This window comes from Nelumbo lutea, chromosome 3, assembly GCF_056320005.1.
Source record: "Nelumbo lutea isolate HS-2025 chromosome 3, American lotus-T2T, whole genome shotgun sequence".
NCBI classification, from domain to species: domain Eukaryota; kingdom Viridiplantae; phylum Streptophyta; class Magnoliopsida; order Proteales; family Nelumbonaceae; genus Nelumbo; species Nelumbo lutea.
The window spans coordinates 48,291,435-48,317,594 of NC_142686.1; the positions used below are offsets into that span (position 1 = coordinate 48,291,435).

A 26,160-nucleotide genomic window follows, 5' to 3' on the forward strand; every position below is an offset into this window, starting at 1 on the left:
CAAAACAAAATACAACATTAGAACACATGTTCTATTTGCAATATATCAAACCCATATTTAAATCATAATATTATTAAAACTATCAATTAATATTTTTTGTTTTTAAATTACTTATTTTTATTAGTGTTTATTAAGTGAAATTGAAATGTTTTTAATTTTTACTAAGTTTTGTTAATATTTATTAGTTTTAGGTGGAAGTTTAATGGATTTTTAAATTAATAATTTTTAAAATTATATTTTTATTTTTATTGTTTTATGTTTTATTGTTTAACATCAACCTATTTATATTATTTGACTTATTACAATTTTACTTTATTATATTGTATTACTATTCTCTCTCTCTCTCTTAAATATCTTTTTTAAATGTAATTAAGAGGTCTTAAAAAACTCAAATTCCTTCGTGGATTATTTAATTTTATTTATATAATATCTACCTATATATCTATGTATAGATATTTTTTAATAGCATTAGAGTGGAATTAAGGATGACAATCTTTTCTGATCTTGTTGGGTATGATTCACTGAACTCTCTGATGGGATCCGTTTTTCTTTTTTCTTTTTTTTTTTCTTTTTTTTTTCTTTTTTTTTTTTTTTTTTTTTGTTTCGGTTGGATTGATTCACTATTCGTTAATCTTGAAGTCTCAATGATTAAGGTTTGATTCATTTAAGTTTGAGAAATGACACCGAACTTGGGGATTGGGGACGGGCACGGAGAATATAATCCCCGCTCCGAAACCGTCCATCCTTAAAAGGGAAGTAGGTTCCAATCCAAGCGTTTTAAACCTTCAAAGGCTGTAAAGGAGAGCAGATCTGCTGCGCGCACGCTATTGAACAGAACACTAACAACCGCACATCAGGAATAACTGGAGCAGTCGTGGGATTGATATATGGCTTCTCTCATATTGACACGCATGTAGTTAGGAGGAGATTTCAGTAATTAGGCCCATAATATCAAAATTATTTATTAAAAAGAACATAAGTGTAGTTTAGTAAATTTAAACAATTGACGAATCTTGTTCTTGTCCTTCCAATGAGCGTCGAATTGCGTGCATAGGAGAGAAACAAGGGAGAAAGCAGATGGCGTCTGTTGCGTACACCAATGATTGTCCGCGGCGGCCTTTTGCATCTGGCAATCGTGGCTGACGTGTCACAGAATATCCCCATCCCTCTGCAAAAACCGTTTCCGTCTCTCCAAACTTTACCTCCATAACTCCATTAAAGCTGGTCGGAGGGAATTTAGTCGCCAAGGAATATTCTTTATCCCTGGAAGAGAGATGAAGGCGAAGAAGAACCAAGGAAGAAGAAGAAGATAAGGTCTGAAACGAAATCCAAACGAACCCTAAAACATTAGGGTTGCGTTTTCCTTCCCTTCTCTCTTCTTCTAATGCACCTGGGCTGAAACGTCTGAAATATCACGCCAAGGCAGAAAACACAACCCTTAATTTGTCGGTGTGTTTCTCTAGTTAGAGCGGAATGGAGAAGAGAGGGGAAATCGCAATCAGGAACAATGGATCTAAGTTTCCTTTGAGTTTCTGGGAGGTGACGGCAGCATCTAGCGTCGTTTTCACCTTTGTCTTGGGGCTTGCCTGTGTTTATTTAACGATGCCGGCTTCTGATTACAGCTTCCTTAAGTTGCCCAGGACTCTCGAGGATCTTCAAATTCTCAGGTAAATTTATTTAGCTAGGGGATTCTGATGGGTTCTGTCCGATTTTAGGGTTTTGAATTCGTTTGGGAATTTTCTGTTAATGAGGAACAAAGACTGAATTAGGGCTTTCTTTGCAAGGAGACGAGGAGGCTTGCCCTTTGTTTTGGCGTATTGGGTTCCATGAATTTCCGCTTTCTGGATGATTTGCGACTTTAGTTTTGGAGTTTCTATATGCCGATTTGATTTCTGATTATTTTTTATTGGTGATTTGATTTGTAAGCAGTTCTCAGTTTTATTAGTTTTTTGAGAGAAATTTATGGTATTCATTTATTGATGTTCTGAAAGAGATTTGTGGGCATTTCAATTTTCAATGAATCTTTTTTTTTTTTTTTGCCCATTTCCCCCCTTTTATTCTACCTTTTGTATAGATGCTGGAATTCCATGGTTTTATTGAATGCGTTCAGTATGAAAATGTCCAGATTCGCTGACTGGCTTACTGCGATTTCTATTTTTGTCCATATTCTGAGCATCTTTTTTCCATTTTCAGATTATGATATGACTTGTGGTGAAGGTCCATGTAAATACAATATGAAATTGTTTGTGTGGATATTTCAGTTTAGGGGTGTTGCAGTAGATAATCTGCAGAATTAGGCTTTGGGAACCCTGCACATGGAAGCTTCTAATTCAATACGTGTTTTTTACTTGATCCATCCAACTTCTTTCAGTCTTCAATATCAAATGTCAGAACTGGTGAATTTGAACTGATGATTGTTATGATGTTTTCAACTTCCGACCAAAGGGAATTAAACACCTAATTGTCATTTTTCTACAAAGGCATTTTTATTTTCTGGGAAGCCATCAAAGGAAATACTTTGGATCTTAACTTTCTCTTGGGTTTTTGGGGCATCACAACAATTTCTTAGAAAACCATATAAAGTTCTCCAAATTTTAACCGTAGCTGTGGTATTGTTCTATATTGATTTTTTGGTATCATCATGGGGAACTCATCTCTGTCAAAGAAAACCGGTTGTCAGAAGAAAGAAACAATGTGAATCTTTTTCTGAGGTTCAAGCCACACCTTACCACCACCAAGATTGGAGGAAAAGAAGAGAATTAGAAAAGAGAAATATCAGAACTTTAAGAAAAATAATCCATATACCAAATACTAAAATTAATTCTGTTCCTGTTAATATGAGAGTCAACTGGCAGACCTATGCACATCCATGCATCCAAACATGCGTGTGTATGTGTATTCTTATACAACACATTAATGAGGTCGTTGGTGTGCACTAAGTTATCATTCACATCAACCTGTTCAGTGATATTCCTTGTTCAGCTTACAGCTTTGCCACTGCATTTCTCTACTAAACTGAATTTTTCGAGTGTTAGAGTTCCTCAGTTCCCATGTTTTTCTAGAGCATAGACCTCGTGAATGCTTACCTACATTATAGAGATGCATTTTTCTTTATTTTATATATAAAAACTATCAATAGGATTATCATCATAGTTTTCCTTGGTCAGCAATTTATCTTGTTTTGGTTTTGCCACATGCTAATCTCTTATTTTTGGCCACGTAGATTTTTCTTCCTGCTAGAATTGCCACGTGCTAATCTGATTCTTGATGATTGGGAACATACATGACCTGATTGGTATATATTAACTTTTCAGTATTGTTACATCTGTAGGAATAACCTTGAAAGTTACACCAGCGACTACACCATACAGGTTCTGGTGGGATATTGTGTGGTCTACATCTTCATGCAGACTTTTATGATTCCAGGAACTGTTTTTATGTCACTGCTTGCTGGAGCCCTTTTTGGAGTCCTCAAGGGTGTGGCTTTGGTTGTCTTCACTGCCACAGCTGGTGCTTCGTCATGTTATTTCCTATCAAAATTGATAGGGAGGCCCCTTGTCTTCTCTCTATGGCCAGACAAATTGAGTTTCTTCCAAGCCCAGGTGAAAATTGGTTCAACCCTGGCATTATCTTTGCTTCTATAAATTCTATCAAATAACAAGTGTTCAGTCTTTGCTGTTTGCTCTCTCAGGTAGCTAAAAGAAGAGATAGCCTATTGAACTATATGCTTTTCCTTAGGGTGACACCCACATTACCTAACACATTCATTAACGTAGCCTCGCCAATAGTAGATGTGCCGTACCATATATTCTTCCTGGCAACCTTTTTTGGACTCATCCCAGCTGCTTATGTCACAGTGAGGGTATGCATTTTTCTTTTTAAGATCATTTGGCATGAGTTATTTCGACATGGTTGGGGTAAATGCTTTGTTGTGATGCCACTGCATCAGGCCTTAAATGTTCAATGATAGGATATCTATTTGTTGGGGTTTGCCGATGTATTTCCTGTCTAGGCAATTTTCTATCAATTGTTGTTTGATACTTTGATTTCAGATTGATGTTTAGTTGTTAGAACTAAGACTTAGGTGAGAAACACCTTTGTGTTGCCATCTTTCTGGGCATCCAAGAAGGCAGATTCTCAATTATTGAACCACTTGGACTGATTCATGGGATAAGCATTCTATAAACTGTCACATCCAATCCCTACAGCATGCGACCACTATATCTATTCTTCTAACAAGGCAGATTCTCAAATGGGTTTTCAACTTTGCTTTTGTGCAGGCTGGAATAACTCTTGGAGAGTTGCAATCGGTAGGTGACCTTTATGACTTCCAGGCAATTGCCACCATGTTCCTTATTGGGGTTGTTACAGTCACCCCTACTCTGATGAGCAAGAGCAAGGTGTAGGGCGTCCTCAGACAGATTGGTCCTCCATGTGTTTTGGTAGCACAGAAGCATCACAGCAGGTCCTTACATGTAGAGTTAGAGCAAGTTCAATTTGCAGCTACATCTCTACCGCTAGCAGAGAGATCCTCACCACCACAAACCTGCAACAACTTGAGAGAATATTGCACTCTGGCCTTAGTCAGACAAATCTTCAGATGGCTACGGGGAATAGTGTGGCTCATGCGATCATTAAATTGGTTTTGCACGTCCCATTGTCATTGATTGTATCCATAAGTTAACCACACTCCTGGCGTTCAAAATGTATTTAAAGTTAATACATTAAAAGTTAGTTATTAATGTATGTATGTATTGTTAATATTCATGTTTCGGTGTCTCAATGGGGTCGATAAATGTTAGTGTGGTGTGACAAATGTTGTACAATCGCAACACTTGTGGATTGACATACTCGTGCAAGATGCCCAGCCATTTTCACAAACAAAACAAAAACAGCTAATGAAGGCCGCCATAAACCATAATGGATCGATGATATACTCCTGCTACCACCTCATCTCCCCCCCTTCCCCCATCCTCATCCCACCCAAACATGCCACCTGAAGAGCAGAAGTCCTAATTAATGGCGACTAGCGAGTTGTGACAAAAAGGATGATGAGTTAAATTCAGACTACAGTAAAACGAAGGTTAGGAAGATGAAGTATAGAAAATAATTTTAGAGGCAAAAAGAAGTAACCCATGAAGTATCGTTCTACTTCATTCATGACGACGAGGCCTAACAGGAACAGGCAACGTTAGCGTGCGTCACCCCATGCCAGAACATCTATTAGACAAACTTTAGCTAGCAAAGATAGAATATTACTTATTCCATTGTTATCCTTAGGCTCAACATAGTTTTATTCCCAATTATTTGGTGGGATTGGGGTACTCATCCTTTTCTACCTTTTCACTTATCAAGGAATATATCTATATTCTTTGTTAAATTTTCAGTCTTGAAATCTTCCTATTTTTTGAGGGACATAATGCTTTTTTTTTTTTTTGTTTGTTTGAAGGACCTCCACAAGCCTGACGCCTCCGTTGACGGAGTGGAATATACCATGATGCCTTAGTGATGTGAAATAAGGCTAATAGCATTTAGCCTTTTACCGTGAGGGAGGGATGTACCCTGTAGCCGTAGGCCATCAACCTTCAACCCGAGGGAACTTTAAGCTGCTGCCTCTGCTGCATATGTTTTAAATGCCGCTCAAGTCTTTCAAAATCAATATAAGAAACTTACAACATAGCTTGAGACAAATGGAGCCTTGGAAAAGGATAGTAAGAAATTTGAAGAAAAATAAAGGACCATTTAAAACATTGGGAACATAAGCTACTAAATTTCTATCTAATTGTATTTGTATCGCCCGGAATCGAAAACAGTGGAAGTGATACAATAACAAAATGGAGGGAAGAAACTAACTAGAGATATCAATAAATAACGCAACAGATATCTGTTACATATACCAATCGATTGAATAATACATAATAGTTTAGATGCTACAACGATCTCTTCAATGGAAGGGAAAAGGCAACTAAAACAAGAGCTGTGATTTTTATCCAAGTTCTCATAAAATTTCCCTTTAAATTATCAAAGCTAGTACAACAGAATAGACCCTTGTAAAATTATCTTTCCTATTTCAACTTCTTGGCTTTCTTGTTTTTGTGTGAACTCTCTGGGGTCCGGCTTTCAAGCTTCCGTTTTTTCCCTGGTTGTCTTGGAGTTGCACCACTCTTCATTGCTGCCTTTCTAGCAGCGACTGCAGGCCTTTTGCCCTTGCGTTCTTTCTGCCCAGAACCCTCTTTAGATTTTACATTCCCTTGCTCAGATTTTCTTGGGCGTAAACCCCCTTTCTTTTGCATTCCTGTTTTGCTTGCTCTTAAGCCCTGGTACGAGAGAGGTCTTGCCTTGGCCTTACCCTTGTCTGATGAAGCACCCCCACTGGAAGCCACAACTAACCTTTTCTTTGGGGAATTATCTGCCCATGTGGGTGAAATACTTCTTTTCTTTGCTGGAGTAGAATCTGGCTTGGCATGGTAGAGTCTCAATTCACGATCTCGGAGCTTCAGTGACTTTTTCTGGACGGCCAAGTTAGCAGCAGCCTGCATGTCGTAATCCTACCAGTCATCATAACACGGACCAGATAGAGTTGTAGGGAGAAAATTAATGTAATAACAAATGAGAAATTAAGACAAGAAAGAAAAGTAAATTTTGCTCAAGTTGTTAAGAAATCCCACATTAAGAGAATAAAGCATAAAATTGCACCCTTGACAAGCTTCCTCATCTTTGCCCCATTACATCTTTAAAGCCCCTTCTACTCCTTTATGTGCTTCCTTTACCCATTTCTTCCAGAAATTCCTCCACTTTAACCTGATTTTTCTTATCTACTCAGTAAAAACCAAACCAAACCAAACCAAACGAAACAAAAAGTGATCCCTGTGCCAAGGGTTTCCAGACTCTTTAAGATCTCCAGTCTACCAGAGACATACCTCTTATCCCACGATCCATTAGATGTCATCTTTGTTGCTAATTTATTACCAATATTATTGAATTATAAGAAAATGTTGAGTGATGTAAAAGGGAGAAACTTGTCAACCTTTTATGGGCAGTTTATGTGCACACACATATGTATAAACGAAATAAATCAATTACCCAGTATCATTCAAGTAACTTCACTGAGCAGTAACCCAGAATTCTGTTGGGCCCTAACGATGTTTATTTCTTCGAGCACTCCTAGCATCACCAGTCTTGCCCGTTGCTGTCAGGTCACAAGAGGACAAACCAAACAGAGATTTTGGTGCAAATAAAAAGAATTATGGGGTTTTATAAACCATCCTAAAATCTGCCTATTTGTTTAGTTTTTCTTTATAAAAAGAGTATTTTCATGAGAAATTAAGGGAAGGTGACAATACAAAATAGGGATACAACAGCTTCTTGTCAAGAAAATCCAATTACATTGATCATATAACACCTCAAAGCAAGAGAATCCCCTCCTAATCCCAGGATTCAGCCCTCATGAATGAAACCCATCTGCTTATGCTACCTGCACATCAACCATCAAATAAAGAAATAATGGGGAACTGAAGACATAAAGCCCATAGAATGATAAACAAACTTTTTTCCCCTTCAACTTCTTCCCTCTTCCTCTTCTTTCATTTGACCAGAACATGTGCACATGGCTTTTGTGATTAACTGATGACATTGACCCTACATGGGCACCCTTCTAATGGCCTAATGCCAGAAATATTTAAATGTTTAACCCTTGTTGAATACAACACATAAATAAATATGGAATAATTGTTGTTTCCTTTCAACATGCACATTCTCCAGCATTAAAGTATGAAATAATTTCATGAGTCGATCTTTATTTCCAAAAAGAGTAAAAATACAGTTCTGCTAGAAAAGACTTCCAATTGAATAACCAAACCATGACATTTGCATGTATTGAGATGTTTACAATTTTACCACCTAAAACATCTCTGAACTACATAAAGGTGATCTCACCAAAGAATGGGCCAATACCATTTGAAAAATGAAGCGTGCCATGCTTATAAATGAAAAATTCTTGAGAGAGAAGCAGCATCATTATCATTCAAAAGTGGAGCTTGGAGACATTGATGAGTCCATGACTTGATGGGAGAAACAAAAAATTAAAAATAAAAATGGTAGAAAGTACAGGCAAATCATAATTCCTAGATCAAATTTCAGGAAGCAATTGGAAGACGTAATTCAATTTCAAGGTATTTAATAATTCTCTTAGACACCTGTGACCTGTTAACAAAAGTAACCGTGGGGGTGAATTTAAAGATTTGATTTTTTGTTAATGTGGCAGTTTTCTTTTGTTTTTTTTTTTTTTTTTGATCAATACAGTTTTCTTTTGTTTTCAAAAACAAAACCAACCATGTTGTTGAACACCCCCTAAATCCAGGATAACTGAACTAGGGAATCGGTGCATCATAAGGTTGAGGAAGGGGTAAAATGAAAGAGAAACTATCAGATAAGCTGGGCCTCTTTTTTTCCAGGGGATGAGGCATACATGCTTGTTGTTACTTTAAACTTGAGAAGGATGAAACGACTAGGGAAGATGAAAAAGGGTATGTGAGAAGGCACTATGTTAGACTTAGAAAACCAATCAAAGAAGGTTGAAAACCATCTCAAATGGGGGATTAATGACAAGAGGAGGTGAGAATGTTGTATAAGGATTACTGAGAAGGAAAGGGAAGGAACTTGTCTCTTTTCTCAGTGAGATTTGCTTTCTTGGAACTAACATCTTCAATGATCCTCACATTTGATCCAAGAATATGATAGAGAAATAGGAAGGTGTAGGATCTCATCATGGTATAGTTAATGAGTCATGTGTTTCAATATGGCAGACTGGGTAGAGCTATGTTATGGGCCCAGGCGTAGGATCTCATCATGGGTCGGTCCACGGGGAGAACCTCTTGCTTCCCCTTGCGCCTTCCCTTGTGTGCAGACCCTATTGTGGAAAACCGAATGGGTGATTTGTCCAAGCGACCACCCAAACTCTCCTCACTCTTCTCTTAACTGGAAATTGAATGCTTTATTCCAATTCACAGCTCCTTAAATAGGAAATTACAAGAGGGGGTTCCTTGTTGTATTCGGCTAGGCTAGGATAATCCCTCTCTAAATCAAACTCAAACTCCTACTTCTAATGGTAACCAAACTCCTACTTCTAGTGGTAAACAAAACTCTTACTAAGAACATAAGATAAGATAAGGATAGATGGGATGAGGGATAATGTAAGCTGGTGGCGAGTTGGCAAGCAAAGCTGTCGTGGCAAGATAAGCGTGTGCCCCTTGATGAGCTGTCGTGTGGGCCCCTCCTTACTGTTGCTGCCCGCGGCGGCGGTAAGCCTTTCCCACGAATGCATCCATAACATCACACCCCTCCTGGGCAACGAGCTTGTCCTCAAGCTCGAGATCCGGATAGGCGTCATGAAGATCAGACCAGGGAATCCAGGTGGCCTTCGCTGATGGTAGTTCGTCCCACTCCACAAGGACCTCTAAGGTACCCCAGTTGATGCGGGACCGAACAAGAGCCCGAGGCTGGAGAATGGGTCTGTCGTCCTTCAAGGGGGGTAGGGAAGGTACCTGAGCAGGAGTCCCGGTAAAAGGTTTGAGTAGGGACACGTGGAAGGTATCATGGAGTTTGTTGCGTTCCGGTAGCTCGAGATGATATGCAACCTTCCCGATCTGTCGTAAAACCTTGAAAGGCCCGTAGAATTTGGGAGCCAGCTTAGGGGGGGCCCTGCGTCTGAGGAAGAGCTGCCAATAAGGTTGGAGCTTCAGCCAAACGAACTGTCCCTGCTCGAAGGTGACTTCTCGGTGACGCTGATTGTAGGCGTTCTTCATACGTGTCTGAGCTTGCTGTAAGCGCAAGGAGACTTCGGCCAGGAGGGCATCACGATCTTGTAGGCTGCGATCCACTTCTTCCAACCGTGTTGAACCGGGATCGTAATAGTATTCGGCCCACGGAAGGGAGTCATGCCAAGAGAGGAGTGGTATGAGGTGTTGTAATAGTATTCGGCCCACGGAAGGTACTCCACCAACGTCGGGGCTGGTCTCCCACAAAACAGCGGAGGTAAATCTCTATTATTCGGTTTACCACCTCCATTTGGCGGTCAGTCTGCGAATGGTAAGCTGAGGAGAAGGCCAGGGTTGTTCCCTGCAGACGGAATAGCTCCTTCCAGAAAGTGCTAGTAAAGATCGGGTCTCTGTCACTTACGATGGATCCGGGTAGCCCATGCAATCGGAAGATGTGGGTGAAGAAGGCGTGGGTGACTGAAACCGCGCTCTAAGGGTGGGATAAGGGAAGGAAATGCACATATTTGGAAAGGCGGTCCACCACTACAAATAAGACCGACTTCCCTCCAACTTTGGGTAGGCCCTCAATGAAGTCCATGGAAATATCTACCCAGATCTGAGTTGGGAGTGCAAGTGGCTGGAGAAGGCCTACTGGATGCAAGTTTTCCCACTTCTGTTGGCACATAGAGCAGTTCTTAATGAAGTCCCGCACCGAATCCTTTATACCTTGCCAGTGGAAGTCAGCATGGATGCGGTGCAATGTTCTCTAGACACCTTCATGCATGGAGTTGTGTATGCTGGAGATGACGGAGGGAATTAAAGGGTAGTCAGATGGGAGATAAATCCGCCCTTTGTATAGTGCCAACCCGTCGTGCACGGACCAGTTTGGGCTGGTCGTTCCGGCTTCTATTTTCTTGACCAGCTCGTTCCACTCCGGTGATTGTAGCAGTATGTTCCGAATGTCTTCTAGCAGGGTGACTTAGGGCTGTGAGATAGCATGGAGCAGCATATTGTCTTCTTTTCGATGAGACAAGGCATCTGCAGCACGGTTCAAGGTTCCCGCCTTGTAGTCCACCCGAAAATCGAACCCAAGGAGTTTGTTGACCCAATGTTGTTGTGGTGAGGTGGTAAGCCGTTGTTCCAACAAATATTTGAGGCTGTAGTGGTCCGTCTTGACGATGAAGGATCTGCCCCACAAGTACGGCCTCCAGTGTTGCACTGCTTTTGCTAGTCCAATTAGTTCACGTTCGTAGGCGGGTAACTTAAGGTGGTGGTCGGCCAGTTTGTGGCTGAAGAAGGCGACTGGATGCCCTTGCTGCTGTAGTATGGCGCCGATGCCGGTGCCGGTGCCGGATGCATCGCACCCCACAATGAACTCGAGATCAAAGTTTGCCAACTGTAGAACCGACGTGGAGGAGAGGGCTTCTCTTAAACTCACAAAGGCTACATCGGTTGTACTATCCTAGAGAAAGGCATTTTTCTTGAGCAAATTGGTTAGTGGGGCCGCCAAAAGTCCATAATTTTGTACGAACTTGCGGTAGTAGCTTGTCAGCCCTAGAAACCCGCAGAGAGCCTTGGCGGATTGTGGTCTAGGCCATTCCCTGACTGCTTGAATCCTGGAGTCATCCACAGTGACCCCTTGCCCGCTGATCACATGTCCTAAGTAAAGGACTCGACGTTACCCAAAGGAGCATTTGGATCGCTTAAGGAAGAGCTGGTGTTGTTGCAGGAGTTCAAGAACGATCCGTAGATGTTGCACGTGTTCTACCCACGATCTGCTATAGACTAGGATGTCGTCAAAGAACACCAAGACGAATTTGCGGAGGTGGGGGTGGAATACCTTGTTCATCAAGGCCTGGAACGTGGAAGGAGCGTTGCTGAGGCCGAATGGCATAACCAAGAATTCGAAATGGCCATGATGTGTTCTGAAGGCCGTTTTCTCTACATCTTCGAGAATCATTCGGACTTGGAAGTAACCCGACTGGAGGTCTAGTTTTGAGAAGTATTGTGCGCCATGGAGCTCGTCCAATAGCTCATCTACGATGGGGATAGGAAATTTGTCCTTGACCGTCCGACTGTTAAGTTCTCTGTAGTCTACACAAAATCTCCAAGTCCCATCTTGCTTGGGTACCAACAGAACCGGAGAGAAGGGGGAGTGGCTGGGACAGATGATCCCCTGCTGTAACATGTTTGCGCACTGCCTTTCTATTTCATCCTTCTGTCGATGTGGGTAACAATAGGGTCGGACGACAATGGGATATGATCCGGCTATCAGAGGGATCTGATGATCGCAGGCTCTGGAAGGTGGGAGCCCCTTGGGTTCTTTGAACACTACAGAGAAATCCGTGAGGAGCCTCTCCATATCTATTGCACATGAGTCCTCACCTTGAAGTGTGTGCAGTTGCGTTTTTGTCCTTATTCTGGTTCCCTGCCATGTAACTGGTTCATCCAGGTGGAAAGTCATTGTCAAGGCACTGAAGTCCCATAGGATGAGCCCTAGAGTGATTAGCCATTTGACTCCCAGGACGATGTCAAATTCATCCAAGGAGAGTACAAATAAATCAGCCCGGAAGGATTATGATTCGACCTGATTTTTGGTGTCTGCAGATACCGGGGCTGTGAACTCTTTCCCCGTTGGCCATGGCTACCTGTAACTGTGGCCTGATTTCCATCGGTAACTCTAACCGACGGGTAGCCTATTCACTGACAATGTTATGGGTGCTTCTGAAGTCTACAAGAACACGAACTGGTTGCCCTGCTATCCGCGCCCTTAGATGCATGGTTTGGGAAGTTTTGATCCCCGTGATGGCGTGGAGGGAGATCTCTGGTTCTGATGCTGCAGGTTCCTCCTCGTCCTCTTCGGGTTCTTCCACCAGAAGACAGAACCGCTTCTTGCACCTATGACCAGAGGAGTACAGATCATCGCAGTTGAAGCACTGCCCTCTTGCGCGTCGTTCTGCCATCTCAGCTCGGGACAACCGTCTAATGGGGGGTGCTGTCTTGCTAGTTCCTGCACTTGATGCCGATCTGGAGGGGTTACCGGCAAGAGGTCGTTGTTCCCTGCTGGCTGTCGAAGGAGACACCCCTATTGTCTTCGAAGGTGCCCAGGTTGTTGTTGGTCGTCCTATACTGAGGTTTCTGTGGGAGAGCTGCATTTTCTGTTCGAAGGTGCATGCGAGGTTCATCGTTGTGGCCAGGTTATGAGGATGTTGCATCTCTACGTCCACTCTTAGGGGTTCTACGCGAACCGAGGTTGCTCTGGCGAGAAGGGTTTGGAACTGGCGTTGGTACTCTGCCACGGTTCCAGTTTGCTTGAGGTTGATTAACTCGCCCAGCGGGTTGCTTGTCAACGGGGGTCCAAACCTGAGGAGACAATATGATTTAAACTGTCCCCAGCTGAGACCGGGTTCTTCTTGCTCCAGTCAGTAGAACCAGACCTGCACCTCTTCTAATAGGTGGAAGGCGGCCAGACTGACTTTATCCTTATCATCAGTGCGCTGATTACGGAAGAACTGTTCACAGCAATACAGCCATCCTAGCGGGTCTCCGATGCCGTTGTAAGATGGGAATTCCAGCCGGCTATACTTGGGAATAACTGCGGCTGTCGGGGCAGCGATCTGCTGTTCGCTGGACGTCTCTGCCCAGTCCGGACGGTGACTGTTTGTGGTAGTGGTTCCCTCCGAACTTCTTTCTTTGTTGGAGAGGAATACTTCCAACAGGCATCGCAGCTCTCGGACATCGTCCTTGACTTCACGAACCTCCATGCTGGTTTCGCGAGCTTATGTTCCAATTCGTGGACCCTGGAAGACAACGGGTCGGTCCACGGGGATCTCGTCACGGGTCGGTCCACGAGGAGAACCTCTTGCTTCCCCTTGCGTGCAGACCCTATTGTGGAAAACCGAATGGGTGATTTGTCCAAGAGACCACCCGAACTCTCCTCACTCTTCTCTTAACTGGAAACTGAATGCTTTATTCCAATTCACAGCTCCTTAAATAGGAGATTACAAGAGGGGGTTCCTTGTTGTATTCGGCTAGGCTAGGATAATCCCTCTCTAAATCAAACTCAAACTCCTACTTCTAATGGTAACCAAACTCCTACTTCTAGTGGTAAACAAAACTCTTACTAAGAACATAAGATAAGGATAGATGGGATGAGGGATAATGTAAGCTGGTGGCGAGTTGGCGAGCAGAGCTGTCGTGGCAAGATAAGCATGGGCCCCTAATGAGCTGTCGTGTGGGCCCCTCCTTACTGCTGCTGCCCACAACGGCGGTAAGCCTTTCCCACAAATGCATCCATAACAAGCTATGGATCTTTGTAGTTGGAGTGTCACCTAGGCATTGACTAGGCAACCACCCAGGCATTTTGGAAGCCTATCACCTAGGAGACCAATTAGAAAGTGATATTGACATAAACACCTTAGTTGGGGGCAAACAACTAATTATTCCCTCTTTACTTAATATATTGATATGGCTGTCTAGAACCCATTTTGTATTGATAGTAGTACAAGTTAAAACATTAGGACCCTTAATCCCTGTTTATAGGGGCATCAATGGACTGGTTTTGGATTGGACCCCATCCAAACCAAAAATCAATTTGGACGGATTGGATGGACCAATAAGACATTGAATTGGACCAGTCCAAACTTAATGGTAGAAAGTATTTATTGGATTGGATTGGACCTGGTCCATCCATAATGAATTTATATTAGATTGGGTTGGATTGAGCCAATATTTGGTTCATTGATAAAAATAATATATAAGAACATAAGGTGTCAATGGACCGGGTTTGGGTTAGAATTAATCTAAATTAAAACAAATTTGAACAAATTTGGTCCAAACATTGAATTGGACTGGTACAAAATGGTCCAAAATATTCTTTGGATTGGATTGGACCCGGTCCATTTGTAATGGGTTCACATTGGACAGGATTCGGATTGGACCAAATCCAGTCCAATTGAACACCCCTACCTGTGTATGCTTCCTTTTTTAAGTTGTTATTTAATCATTTACTTATTGAATTTTTGGTTTAGTATTTTATAATTAACATAATGATCAAAATGTTATAATTAACATGTAAATTACATAATACCTTATGTATGATTATATGCATGCATCACAAAATATGTATACACTTTTTTATTCATTACATATTCAATTTTCTCGCCTAAGCATCAACTTTCCTTGCCAGGGCAGAATGCTTATGTGTCACTTAGCCATCTTAACTTGTTGCACAGTTATGAAGTTGTCAAGTCAATGACTCAATTCTCACTACAAGATATTCCTAGGGTGTGTATCAAGGTGGATATCAAAGGTGGAATGTTTTCTACTTCAGCATTTCCTATAATTCGGAAGACGTTTTGTATGGTAATTTTATATGGTCTGCGAACCAAATGATGTCTTGTAGAGATCCTTTTCAGAAGAGAGTTGGAGAAAACCAACAACAAATGAAGACCTCCATGGTGCTTGGTGGGTGACTCATGACTGCAACACAGCAGAGTTGTTGGCAGAGAAGACCTTGATCTTGGGGTGCTTGACTTCCCTTGGATCATTGACCATTTTAAGGTAGAGGCTATTCTGTCAAACATCTCCATGGTAGCTTTACCGGTCACCACATTTGGATTGACAGAAACCAGAGAACTTTTGGTAACCAATTCCACTGTGGAAGCTCTCATTTCTCAGGTGGTCAAGGACACAAGGACGTGGTTTACTAGAAATGGGCCTTCAGGTTGAAGCTACTAACTACACACAAGAAACTGCAAATCAGTAAAAGTTGTCATGCTTTTAATGCAGATGCTTCCTTAGCAACCTGAGTAGCTTTGAATAACTAACAGAATATATTTCATTATAAAATGAAACATAATGAAAGGAGTGGAGGATGAATGCACAAATGGTCCCCCCAAGAGGTCTCTATGTATAGCCAAAAGGGGTGGAGGACAGACAGCCATGATCGAATGGCCCCAACGGTTCGGATTCGTGACCGTTGGGTTTCTTAAGGTCCCAAATCAGTTTAGCACGCTCTTGAAGTCCGAAAGTAGTTAACCGGCACTATTTCAAGTCCGTGCATACCAGCTAGAATGCTTCACGGAACTTCTCAACTCACGTCACCAAACAAGGAGGCAGGGGTAACAAAAGAGGTAACACCCAAACAAACGACATAGTCAGGTACATCCTTTAACCGAGCCTAGTCACCTCGGTTTCGAAAGTGGGGGGCAAGTGATGAGTATAAATCCGACCTCTTACCGAACACGTGACATGTTCGAGTGAACTGACAACTTTGCTTTCAGCTCGGAGAACATCACCTTGCCGTCGTTTCAAAGGATAAGACTCACCTCAGATTCAGCTCAACACGGACATGTGAGCTCCACCGACCTCCGAGGAGATCTCCCTACCGAGACAAGCTCCCACCCAAGAGGGCTCTTCCCTAGTAAGACAAGCTCCCTTTCAGGAGAGCTCTTCATTCCGACACTTGTCCATCGGGTGACCACCTGGCAATACATGCAACGAGATTATCGACATGTAAGGCAAACTTGCCAGGTAACCGGTCTCGGGCCCACTACATGCACTAAAGACATGGAAGACAGATCGACGCTGCATGTCACAGCTATACACCAAGTGGCTAATGCATGTGGTAGGTGGCAAAACAAGTAGCACTAATTAAGCTCCAGATGCCTGAGCCAGATACCAGGTGTCTTGACCGGATACCAGCTAGTTTGAACCAGGCCATAAGTGTTCGAATCGAGCATTATGTGGCTGAGCTCGAAAAACAGGTGTCTTGGTAGAGACCAAGGTGTCTTACCCAAGCTCCACTGAGGCAAAGCAAGCTCCAGGTATCTCAAGCTACAAAAGGTGTCCTACATCTACCCAACACATACGTCCCGGCAGGTATGCCGAAGCCTATTTAAGGGGCAAGTGAGCATTCAATTGATATTTTATGAATCCATGAATTCTCAACCACCTCTGAATACTCGGTACTAACTTGATTGTCGGAGCTACAAGCCCGAGATATCACCCCAAGCCCTTTGACTTTGTTTCCTTCTACAAGATATCACCAAGCTCATTCAGAGACAACCACTTTCTGGTGGCATCAATTGGCGCCATCTGTAGGAGTCAGACACTAAAAGCCCTTTTTCCCTACGAAACACTCTACCAACATGTTGCAAACAACCAAATACACCCATGGGACCTCTCGCCATTCTCCCAATGGGACCTCAAAGAGACACCACCGGTGAATCCTATCTCCTGATGCACCAAATGGAGTTTCTCGTAAGGAATTTAATGACCTGGTGCAAATTGTGAAAGACATGAACCTTTGTGTTCAAGCCAAAGACGAGATTGTGCAGATTGTACGCCAGGCAATGATAGATGCAGCTCTAGAAGACATGGCACAATAAAACCAAAAACCACAACCACAAGTAGAACAACCAGTCCCACTAGTGCAACCCGTCCATCAAGTAAACCAGCAAAAGCCGCCTCCACCATCGGTTGACCACCCAGCTTCATGGGACAAGAGACACCCCGAACGAAGAGGCAGATTGCCCTTGCAACGTGGCCGACATCGCGGTGAACGAGAGAATAGAAAAGTAAGGACGGGATAGGTACAACCGACATTAGCAACCTAAACTTTCAGCTCGGCGTTCTCATTCACCAACAGACTAGGAAGCAAAGATCGTGCACACCAGAGAACCGCCGAGGTGAACAACGGAAGCATTCAGATAAGCTAGACTCTGTTCACCTGGAGACGATAAAGTGTCAATTGAATGCTCACCTACACCTTAAGGCTAACATGGAGAGGGAAGAGAGCCTGAAGGCATAGCGCGCGAGGCAGGAGGAGAAGTTCACGAAGTGGGAGGAGGAGATCAAAGCCAAGCTTGAGGTGGCAAGTGAAAAGGGCATTGTCGCTTTCAAGCTCTCAAAGGAGTATGACAATGAGATGCTTGATTATGTCATCCCTTTCGTTAGAAAGGGTTTTAGGCTCTGCAAGCTTTACTCGGCCACCACTCTTGACCGCCTAATTAGCGAGCTGGCATGTGGAGCTCGTTTTGGCAGCCGAAGTTGAGAGTGAGCCCAAGGAGGAAGATAGCACTCAACCAACGGCTGATGATCCTGGGTCTACTCCTAGCAACCAAGCCTCCCGATGATCTTTTTTCTTGTCTTCTTGATGCACCCCTGAGCTTCTATGCTCGGTAAAATTTGAAAGAACCTTGTTGTTTTTTGCTCTTTTTATTTATGTTGTACAAAACTTTTGAGCAGTAATAGAAATGTTTGTTTTCTACTATTTCTATGGTTTCAAGTGAGTTTTCCTAACTTAAAAGTCATTCACTCATGCATTTACCAGCTCGGTTGAGTTATTAATTCCTAACCGTTACCCCTTTTTCCTGAGCTGAGTATCATCGTACGCTCGAGTCATCCTGGTAGGGAGCCGAGTTAATACATCAATGCTTTTATTTTTTAACAATATTAACACAACGTTAAGTAACAAAAATGATGTTCCCAGCTCAGTTCTATTCCAAAATGAGTTGCAACAAATCTGATCATTAAAACTTAGAACTTTATTATAATTCTAAGTTTTTTGTACATTATACACTCTTAGGTTCATGGCGTGCCTGGCACGTGGCACAGCTCATCCACCTAGAGAGCTACTTGTTGATGTCATTGTCCTTGCGTGGGCCTGGTTCCTTTATTTCTTATTAGGTCAATCCTCCAAGCCGGTTCACAACTATAGCTTTTCTCACAGTGTAGCTGCATCCAACTACTGTAGATCCACCTACGACGACATGAATTATTCCTGTGATGCCTTCTGTGAGATCGTCCATTTCATCCTCTTTCTCTTTTTGCTTCTTTACAGGTCAGTTGTCCTTTACGTACTACTTCAAGTAACCTCTTGCTATCAATTCTTCAATTTCATTCTTCAAGTCGAAGCAATCTTTCATGTCGTGTCCCACTATCTTGTGGAACTTGCAATGTTTCCTTTGGTTTCTCTAAGTTGGCTTCCCTTTTAGTCTCTTGGGCCATTTCAGGTATTCTTCATTTTGTATTTGTATCAATATTTCACCTTGGGGGGCGTTTAGGGGTGTATACGCTTCAAACTTCCGAGGTGGAATTTGTGGGCGAGCTGATGTCCCTTCTCCCTTTGATCCCTTGGCCTTTTTCCTCAAAAACACGAGAACGCCGAGCTAAAAGTTCAAGTTGCCAATGTCGGTTGTACTTATCCCGCCCTTCCTCTTCTCTCCTCTCCTCTCATTCACCGCGATGTTGATCATGGCGCAAGGGTGATTTGCCTCTTCGTTCGGGGCGTCTCGTTCTGTGAAGCTAGGAGGTCAACCGGTGGTGGAGGCAGCTATTGCTATTTTACTTGTTAGATGGGTTGCACTACTTGGTTCTGCTGCATTAGTGGGACTGGTTGTTCTACCGGCGGTGGTGGTTGTCGATTTTGTTGCACCATGGCTTCTAGAGCTGCATCTCTCGCTGCCTGGCGTAGAATTTGCACAATCTCATCTCTGGCTTGAATCCAAAGGTTCATGTCTTTCACAATTTGCACCAGATCATTAAATTCCTCACGGGAAACTCCCTCCGGTACATCTAGAGATGGAGTTCGTCGGTGGTGTCTCTATGAGGTGTCGTCGGGAGAATGGCGAGAGGTCCTATGGGTGTGTCTAGTTGTTTGCGACATGCTGGTAGAGTGTTTTGCAAGGAAAAGGGTTTTTAGTCTCTTATTCCCACAGACGGCGCCAATTGATGTCGCCAGAAAGTGGTGGTCTCTGAATGAGCTCAGTGATATCCTGTAAAAGGAAACAAAGTCAGAGGGCCTTGGATGATATCCTGGGCTTGTAGCTTCAACGGTCAAGTTAGTATCGAGTATTCAGAGGTGGTTGAGAATTCAAGATTCATAAAGTATCAAATGAATACTCACCTGCCCCTTAAATAGGCTTCGGCATACCTGCCAGGACGTATATGTGTTGGGCAGATGTAGGACACCTGTCGTAGCTTGAGATACCTGGAGCTTGCTTTGCCTCGGTGAAGCTCGAATAAGACACCTAGGGCTCTGCCAAGACACCTGTTTTTTAAGCTCAACCACATAATGCTCGGTCCGAACACCTATGGCCTGGTTCAAGCTAGCTAGTATCCAATCGAGACACATGTGGTCCGGCTCAAACACCTGGAGCCTAATCAGTGCTACCTGTTTTGCCACCTACAACATGCATTAGCCACATGATGTATAGTTATGACATCCAATGTCGATCTATCTTCCATGTCTTCAGTGCATGCAGTGGGCCTGAGACCGGTTACTTGGCGGGTTCACCTTACATATTGATAAACTCATTGCATGTATTGCCAGGTGGCCACCTGAAAAGGAGCTCGTCTTACTAGGGAAGAGCTCTCCTAGGTGGGAGTTCGTCTCGATGGGAGATCTCCTCGGAGGTCGGTGGAACCCACATGTTTGTGTTGAGCCGAGTCCGAGGTGTCTCCGAGTTGAAGGCAAAGTTGTCAGTTCACCCGAACATTCCACGTGTTCGGTAATTTGGAGGTCGGATTTATACTCATCAGTACCTTTGGAGTTACTCATCAGAGTTCTTGTTCCTACACTCCATAACAAAATGGAGTGGCGGAAAGGAAGAACCGCCATGTAGTTGAGGTTAGGGGTGAGCAAAACAAATCGAAAAACCGAACCAACCAAAAAACTGACCAAAACCAAACCGAAAAATCAGTTAACTGAACCGATCGATTCGGTTTTTTAAAAAACCAAAGGTACTAATTTGGTTTCAGTTAACCAATATAGAAAACCAGCGATTAACCAAGCCAACTAGTATACATATATTTCTATATATTTTATATATATGTGTATTTTATATTATATATATATATTTTATGAATGAATATAATTTTATATATATTATAAATTAATAAATATACATTATATATATAAATATGTATAATATATGATATATTATTTATTATTTAAAATATAATATTTTATATATATTTATAATTTTTATTATATATTTTAATAATTTACATTGTAAAAAATAAATAACCAATCAACCGGTTAACCAATAGGTTTCAATTACCAGTTTTCCAAAAATCGGTACTACCGATTCGGTTACAAAAAGTGCCCCACGATTCGGTTAACAAACCGTGAGCACCCCTAGTTAAGGTTGTGAGGAGACTCCTTTTTACTTTCCATGTTCCTGTTAAGTTTTTGGGGGATGTCCTTATAGCTACATACTTGATAAATCGAATGCCTTCCCGAGTTCTGGGTTTAAAACTCCCTTTAGCCTCTCTTCCTCTTCGAGTTTTTGGGTGCACTTGCTATGTTCAAGTTCACAGTCATGAAGGACATAAGTTTGAGCCTAAAGCACACAAGTGTGTCTTCTTGGGATATGCCTCCGCACAAAAAGGGTATTGTTGTTTCGATCCAATTGGTCACACTTACTTTGTTTCCAGAGATATCACATTTGCAGAGTTTGTTCCTTTCTTCGGTAGTTCTCCTGAGGGGGAGCATTCAGAGGAGTTGTTTGCATTGTCACCATCAATCCCTCTTCCAATTCCCATTGAATCTTCTATTGAGTCTCCTCCAATCGAGTCCTCCATTGGCTCTTCTCATATTCCTGCTCCCCCTCCTCCTACTCATCCTCCCACATTTTCTTCCCATCCTACATTCCTATTATCCAAAAGTGGTACCAGAGACAAAGACTCAGAGACATGCAAGTTGTTTCCACACCTTCAGATGAGCTTCTTATTGCACCTCCATCGCTTCTAAGGTAATAGGTCAGCCCTCTTCTACCACTTCGGATACCTTCCCTGACGCCTAACCTTGATCTCCTTATTGCTCTTTGCAAAGGCAAACGGAAATGTATGGCTCATTGCATTTCCAAACACCTGTTTTACAGCCTTTTTTCCCCTTCCTACTATTCCTTCTTTGCCTCTGTGTCCACACATGCGACTCCCAGATCTGTCCCAAAAGCCTTGTCCAAACCAAAATGGAGGGATGCAATGATGACTGAATTAGATGCTGCATAAGAACAATACTTGGGAAATTGTGGATTTGCCTAAGAGAAAAGAACCGATTAGATGTAAGTGGGTGTTTCACTATTAAGTATCATTCAGATGGTACTATTTAGAGATTTAAGGCATGTTTGGTTGCTAAAGGATACACTCAGATGTATGGTGTTGACTACCTAGAAACTTTTGCCCCAATGGCCAGAATGACTTCAGTTTGAATTTGATGTCTATAACTACTACTTTTGATTGGCCACTTCATCAATTCGATGTAAAAAATGCTTTCTTGAATGGGGACCTACATGAAGAGGTCTATACGTCTTTACCTCAAGGGGCGTATGGGAAGGACATGCAAGGGAAGGTCTGTAAATTGAAAAAGTCCCTTTATGGCCTTAAGCAATCTCCTAGAGCCTGGTTTGACAGGTTTCGAGCTGCTCTTGTTACTTTTGGGTACACTTAGACTCAGTCAGATCATACCCTGTCTGTTAAGAAGAGAGATTCCTTAGTGACCCCTCTGATTGTCTATGTTGATGATATTGTGGTTACTAGTAATGATACTCAAGAAGTTGCTCATCTCAAAAGTTTTCGTAACACTGAGTTTGAAATTAAAGACTTGGGATAACTCGATGTTTCCTAGGAATTAAAGTTGCTAGATCTAAGGATGGTATCTTCATTTCTTTTTTTTTATCAATATGGTATCTTCATTTCTCAATTTAAGTATGTTCTTGACGTCCTTGCAGAGACTGGCAAACTAGGTGCCCAACCAGCTTATACTCCTATAGACCTAAATCATAAGTTGTCAACTATTGATGGTGAATTGTTGACTAATAGAGGAGTATTCTGAGACTGGTTGGGAAGTTATTATTACCTTTGCATGACTCGACCAGATATTTCCTATGCAGTTGGTGTAATTAGCCAGTTCATGCATTCTCTCAGAGATGCACATTTAGCAATTGCTGAGAGGGTTCTGTGCTATCTAAAAGGGACTCCAGGGAAAGGTATCTCGTTTGCTAAGCATGGACACATGAAGCTAGAAGCATACACTAATGCTGACTGGACTGGATGTATTGATGATAGGAGGCCCACTTCAGGTTACTATGCTATGGTAGTAGGGAACATTGTATCATGGAGTAAGAAGCAGTCTGTAATGGCTAGATCCTCAGCTGAAGTAGAGTACAAGGCAATGGCACATGAAGTTTCAGAACTTTTGTGATTAAGATCACTTTTAGAAGAACTGGGTATAGGAGAGACTGGGCTGAATGGGCCCTAGCCCATTAGTGTCTTATTTATTAGTTCTTTATTGTTATTTGTTCTTAACGGACCTTTCTTTATGGGCCTTTAATTCTTGTTTATGTTTTCTAAGTATGCTAATGAGGTGGACGCCAAATTAAGGGCAGAGTTGTAAATTATGCAACTTAAGTAAGATTAATAAAAGATTAGTGTGGAGGAAAGAGGAGATTATCAAACTCCTTTTCTCCTTTCTTCTCCATTCTTCCTTCTTCTTCTTCTCTACTTTTGCCATAATCTAAATTATTCTACTATTTATTATTGGTCTGAATCACATCTACTCTCCACCAATAAATCATTGCAACCCTTTTTTATATAGATAATCATTCCAACCCTTTATCAAGGCTATTTTTAGACATCACAGAAGGCATAAAGTTCTGTCTTTAAGGAGTTGCCCACATTGACTGGTAAACTATAGCATAAAATAGTAGTGTCAAAGTCACTCCCCCCAATTCCAAATGCTTAAGTTCCCTAGTGCAAACATCAAAATTCAACTTCAACATACCTTCTTCTGGAACTATCCATTGTTGTACCACAAGAAGTCTTAATGAATTTCATTCCAAATCAAGAAAAAGATGACCCTGAGGGTCATAAGGACACATAAACAGCCAAAACTGATCAGTATTCACATCATGTGATCTATGAAATTGTTACAAAAACCTGGGGCCCACACAACCCTAACAAATTCAGACCCAGAATTACTGATTTGGCTAGTCTATCCACGGCTTCATTAGTGCCTCTTGGGACCCAATTGAATTAACACTTCAGTTTTCTTCCAAAGAGATAATCTGCCAAACAATGGATTGAATACCCAAGGAACTTCATTTTCAGATTTTAGCCAAGAAAATGACTACTTGAAGTTCCCTTCAATCAGCCTTTCTTCCATTGCCAACTTACCTCTCTAGCTCTCTTTCTTTTTCCTTTCTCTCACTTTTCATTTTATTTCTTATTTATTCCCACTTCTCCCTCTTCCTTCTTTACTTCTTCTGTCCCTACTCCCTAGGTTTTCTGTATTTCTCTTAGAACATTAGATACTCATCTTTAATGTTCCATGTCACCCCTAAAGGCCTCTACCAGTCTTTGCTTCACTTAATCCTCCTGTAGCCTTTGTTCAAAACCCATTTCAACAATTGATGAATTCTGCTTTACCAGTTGGTTGATCATTTAACTTTCCTAAGTTCTGTCCAGCCTATTTTATTGGACAATCAAAGCTAATTTTTAAACTAACAAGCTCAGGGCCTTGTGACGTGTTCCCTGTTAGCTTAGGCCTACTCCAGACACCTAATAAGTGCTTTTTGGTGGGTCCAGCATCACCTTGATCTTCCTTAACCATTGTTTATTTATGCAGATACAGCAAAAAACCAATTGAGCTGTTGACTACATAGCCTCTTTGGACTCAACTTAATTGTTAAATAGGTCCTTTTACTTTTTGTTTCCCTTGAGCTGAAATATGTTTTGTATAGTGATTATGAGATTCTACACATTTAAGGTCTTATTTTGATAAAAAGATCATTGAGAGAGATGGGTGGCACTAGGTGCAAACAGGCTCCAACATCCATGAGAAGTCTTGATAGGTGTTTAATCTAACTTGATTATGTAAAATAACTATTGGGTGAAGAATTTGCATTGTTGTAGCTTCACTGAAAGAAATGATAAATGTAAACCATGTATTGTTTGATAGGGATTGGGGAAGTTGATCAGCTCCAAACTTTTAATTTTTATTAGCTATCCATATTGGGATTATATACTTTTGTGTACATCACTACATCTTATAAAATTCAGCTGAAAAAAAAAACAAATAGGTAAAACCGTTCATAAAAGTGAGGGATGAAAGAAGGCAAATGTAGATAGAGGACAACCACATAAATGACATTAGTTAAATGGAAACATCAAAACAAAAGAAACCATGATATCAAGAAAAGTAAGAAAAATCAATCAGAGTAGATTAAATTGGATAATCCAAAGTGAAAAACAAAACGTGCTATTTAGCTTCAAGCTCAAACCTGTCAACGGATTCATTGATTTTCCCCTGGAAAATTGCACCCTTTCTTGGTGTTTTGCTCTGATAAACGGAAAAAGAAATTGGAGAGAACAATATTATTAAGAAGAAAAGAGATTGAAATAGCTCTCTAAACACTAAAAAGGGCAAAAGGGCAATAACAAAAATACAAACTCACATCTAGAAGTGGAACAGACCGTATCCTGACAGACTCAACTTCGCCAAAACGGCTAAATTCCTTCAACACGGCTTTCTTCTTCACCTTCAGAGGCAAGTTCCCTACAAAAACAGTCCTCAAAAGCTTACTCTCATCATCAAAGCCGTCCTTGGAAACCAACATCTCCGCAGGATCATCCACCGTTTTCCTCTTCTCGCCAACTGCTTTCCCCCCCAATCTCCCTTCTTCATTCTCAACCTTCACCACCACCCCATAACGCCTAGCTTCGTATTCCTCCTCAATCTCGTCTCTCTTCCTTTTTTTCTTCTTCTTCTCCTTCCCCTCAGCGTTCCTGTTTTCTTCCCCGTCTCTATCCATATTAACAGGAACATCGAGACCATCACTTATTTTAATCTCATTCGTCCTCTTCTCGATCAAATCAATATCCAAACTTCGGTTTCTCCTCTCCTCTCGCTTTCTCTTTTTCGCCTCTTTCAGGCTCTCCGAACCATTATCCTGAATCGATTCGGCATCCATTTCCGGCTTCCTCTCTTTGCGTCTCTTCCTCTTCTTCTCCTCACCCAGGTCTTCGTCCCCATTTCCCTGAGAACCTCCACCTTTGGGGTTATCATCACTAACTTCACCACCCGAACCAAAAAACCCTAATCCCAACTGTTGCTCTTGTTGTTGCTGTTCTTGATAGTTTCTTCGAAAGGGGTTGTTAGAGAAGAGAGAAACACCGCCACCACCATCGTCGGGTATATCTCCGAAGAGGGTTTTGAAAACGTTGGTGGATGAACCTCCGTCATGGCTCTTCTTCTCAGCTTTCTCTGCTTCTCCGCCTTTCGGTTTTGTTTTCTTTGCCATCTCTTTTGGCGAATAAGAATTTCTCGAGTAGTCTTGAAGGAGTAGAAACGCTTTAAACAAGAACAGATTACGAAACATGTTAATTGTTACTATGTTAG

The 26,160-nt window shown here is 41.9% G+C and overlaps 2 protein-coding genes across 2 annotated transcripts; one reads left to right on the forward strand and one right to left on the reverse strand.

Annotated features, from left to right (window-relative positions):
- The first annotated feature begins 991 nt into the window (after positions 1-991).
- Positions 992-4,767, forward strand: LOC148864802 (putative membrane protein At4g09580). The gene is made up of 4 exons (XM_088978017.1): positions 992-1,667; positions 3,332-3,602; positions 3,692-3,862; positions 4,281-4,767. Exons 1-4 carry the CDS (start codon positions 1,474-1,476, stop codon positions 4,404-4,406), a joined length of 762 nt encoding a protein of 253 aa, XP_088834143.1. The 5' UTR covers positions 992-1,473; the 3' UTR covers positions 4,407-4,767.
- Positions 4,768-5,835: 1,068 nt separating this feature from the next.
- On the reverse strand, positions 5,836-26,160 carry LOC148864803 (RNA-binding (RRM/RBD/RNP motifs) family protein). The gene is made up of 7 exons (XM_088976337.1): positions 25,217-26,160; positions 25,022-25,101; positions 21,550-21,753; positions 12,464-13,118; positions 11,596-12,183; positions 7,387-7,437; positions 5,836-6,533 (listed from the first exon to the last, which is right to left on the reverse strand). Exons 1-7 carry the CDS (start codon positions 26,138-26,140, stop codon positions 6,066-6,068), a joined length of 2,970 nt encoding a protein of 989 aa, XP_088832463.1. The 5' UTR covers positions 26,141-26,160; the 3' UTR covers positions 5,836-6,065.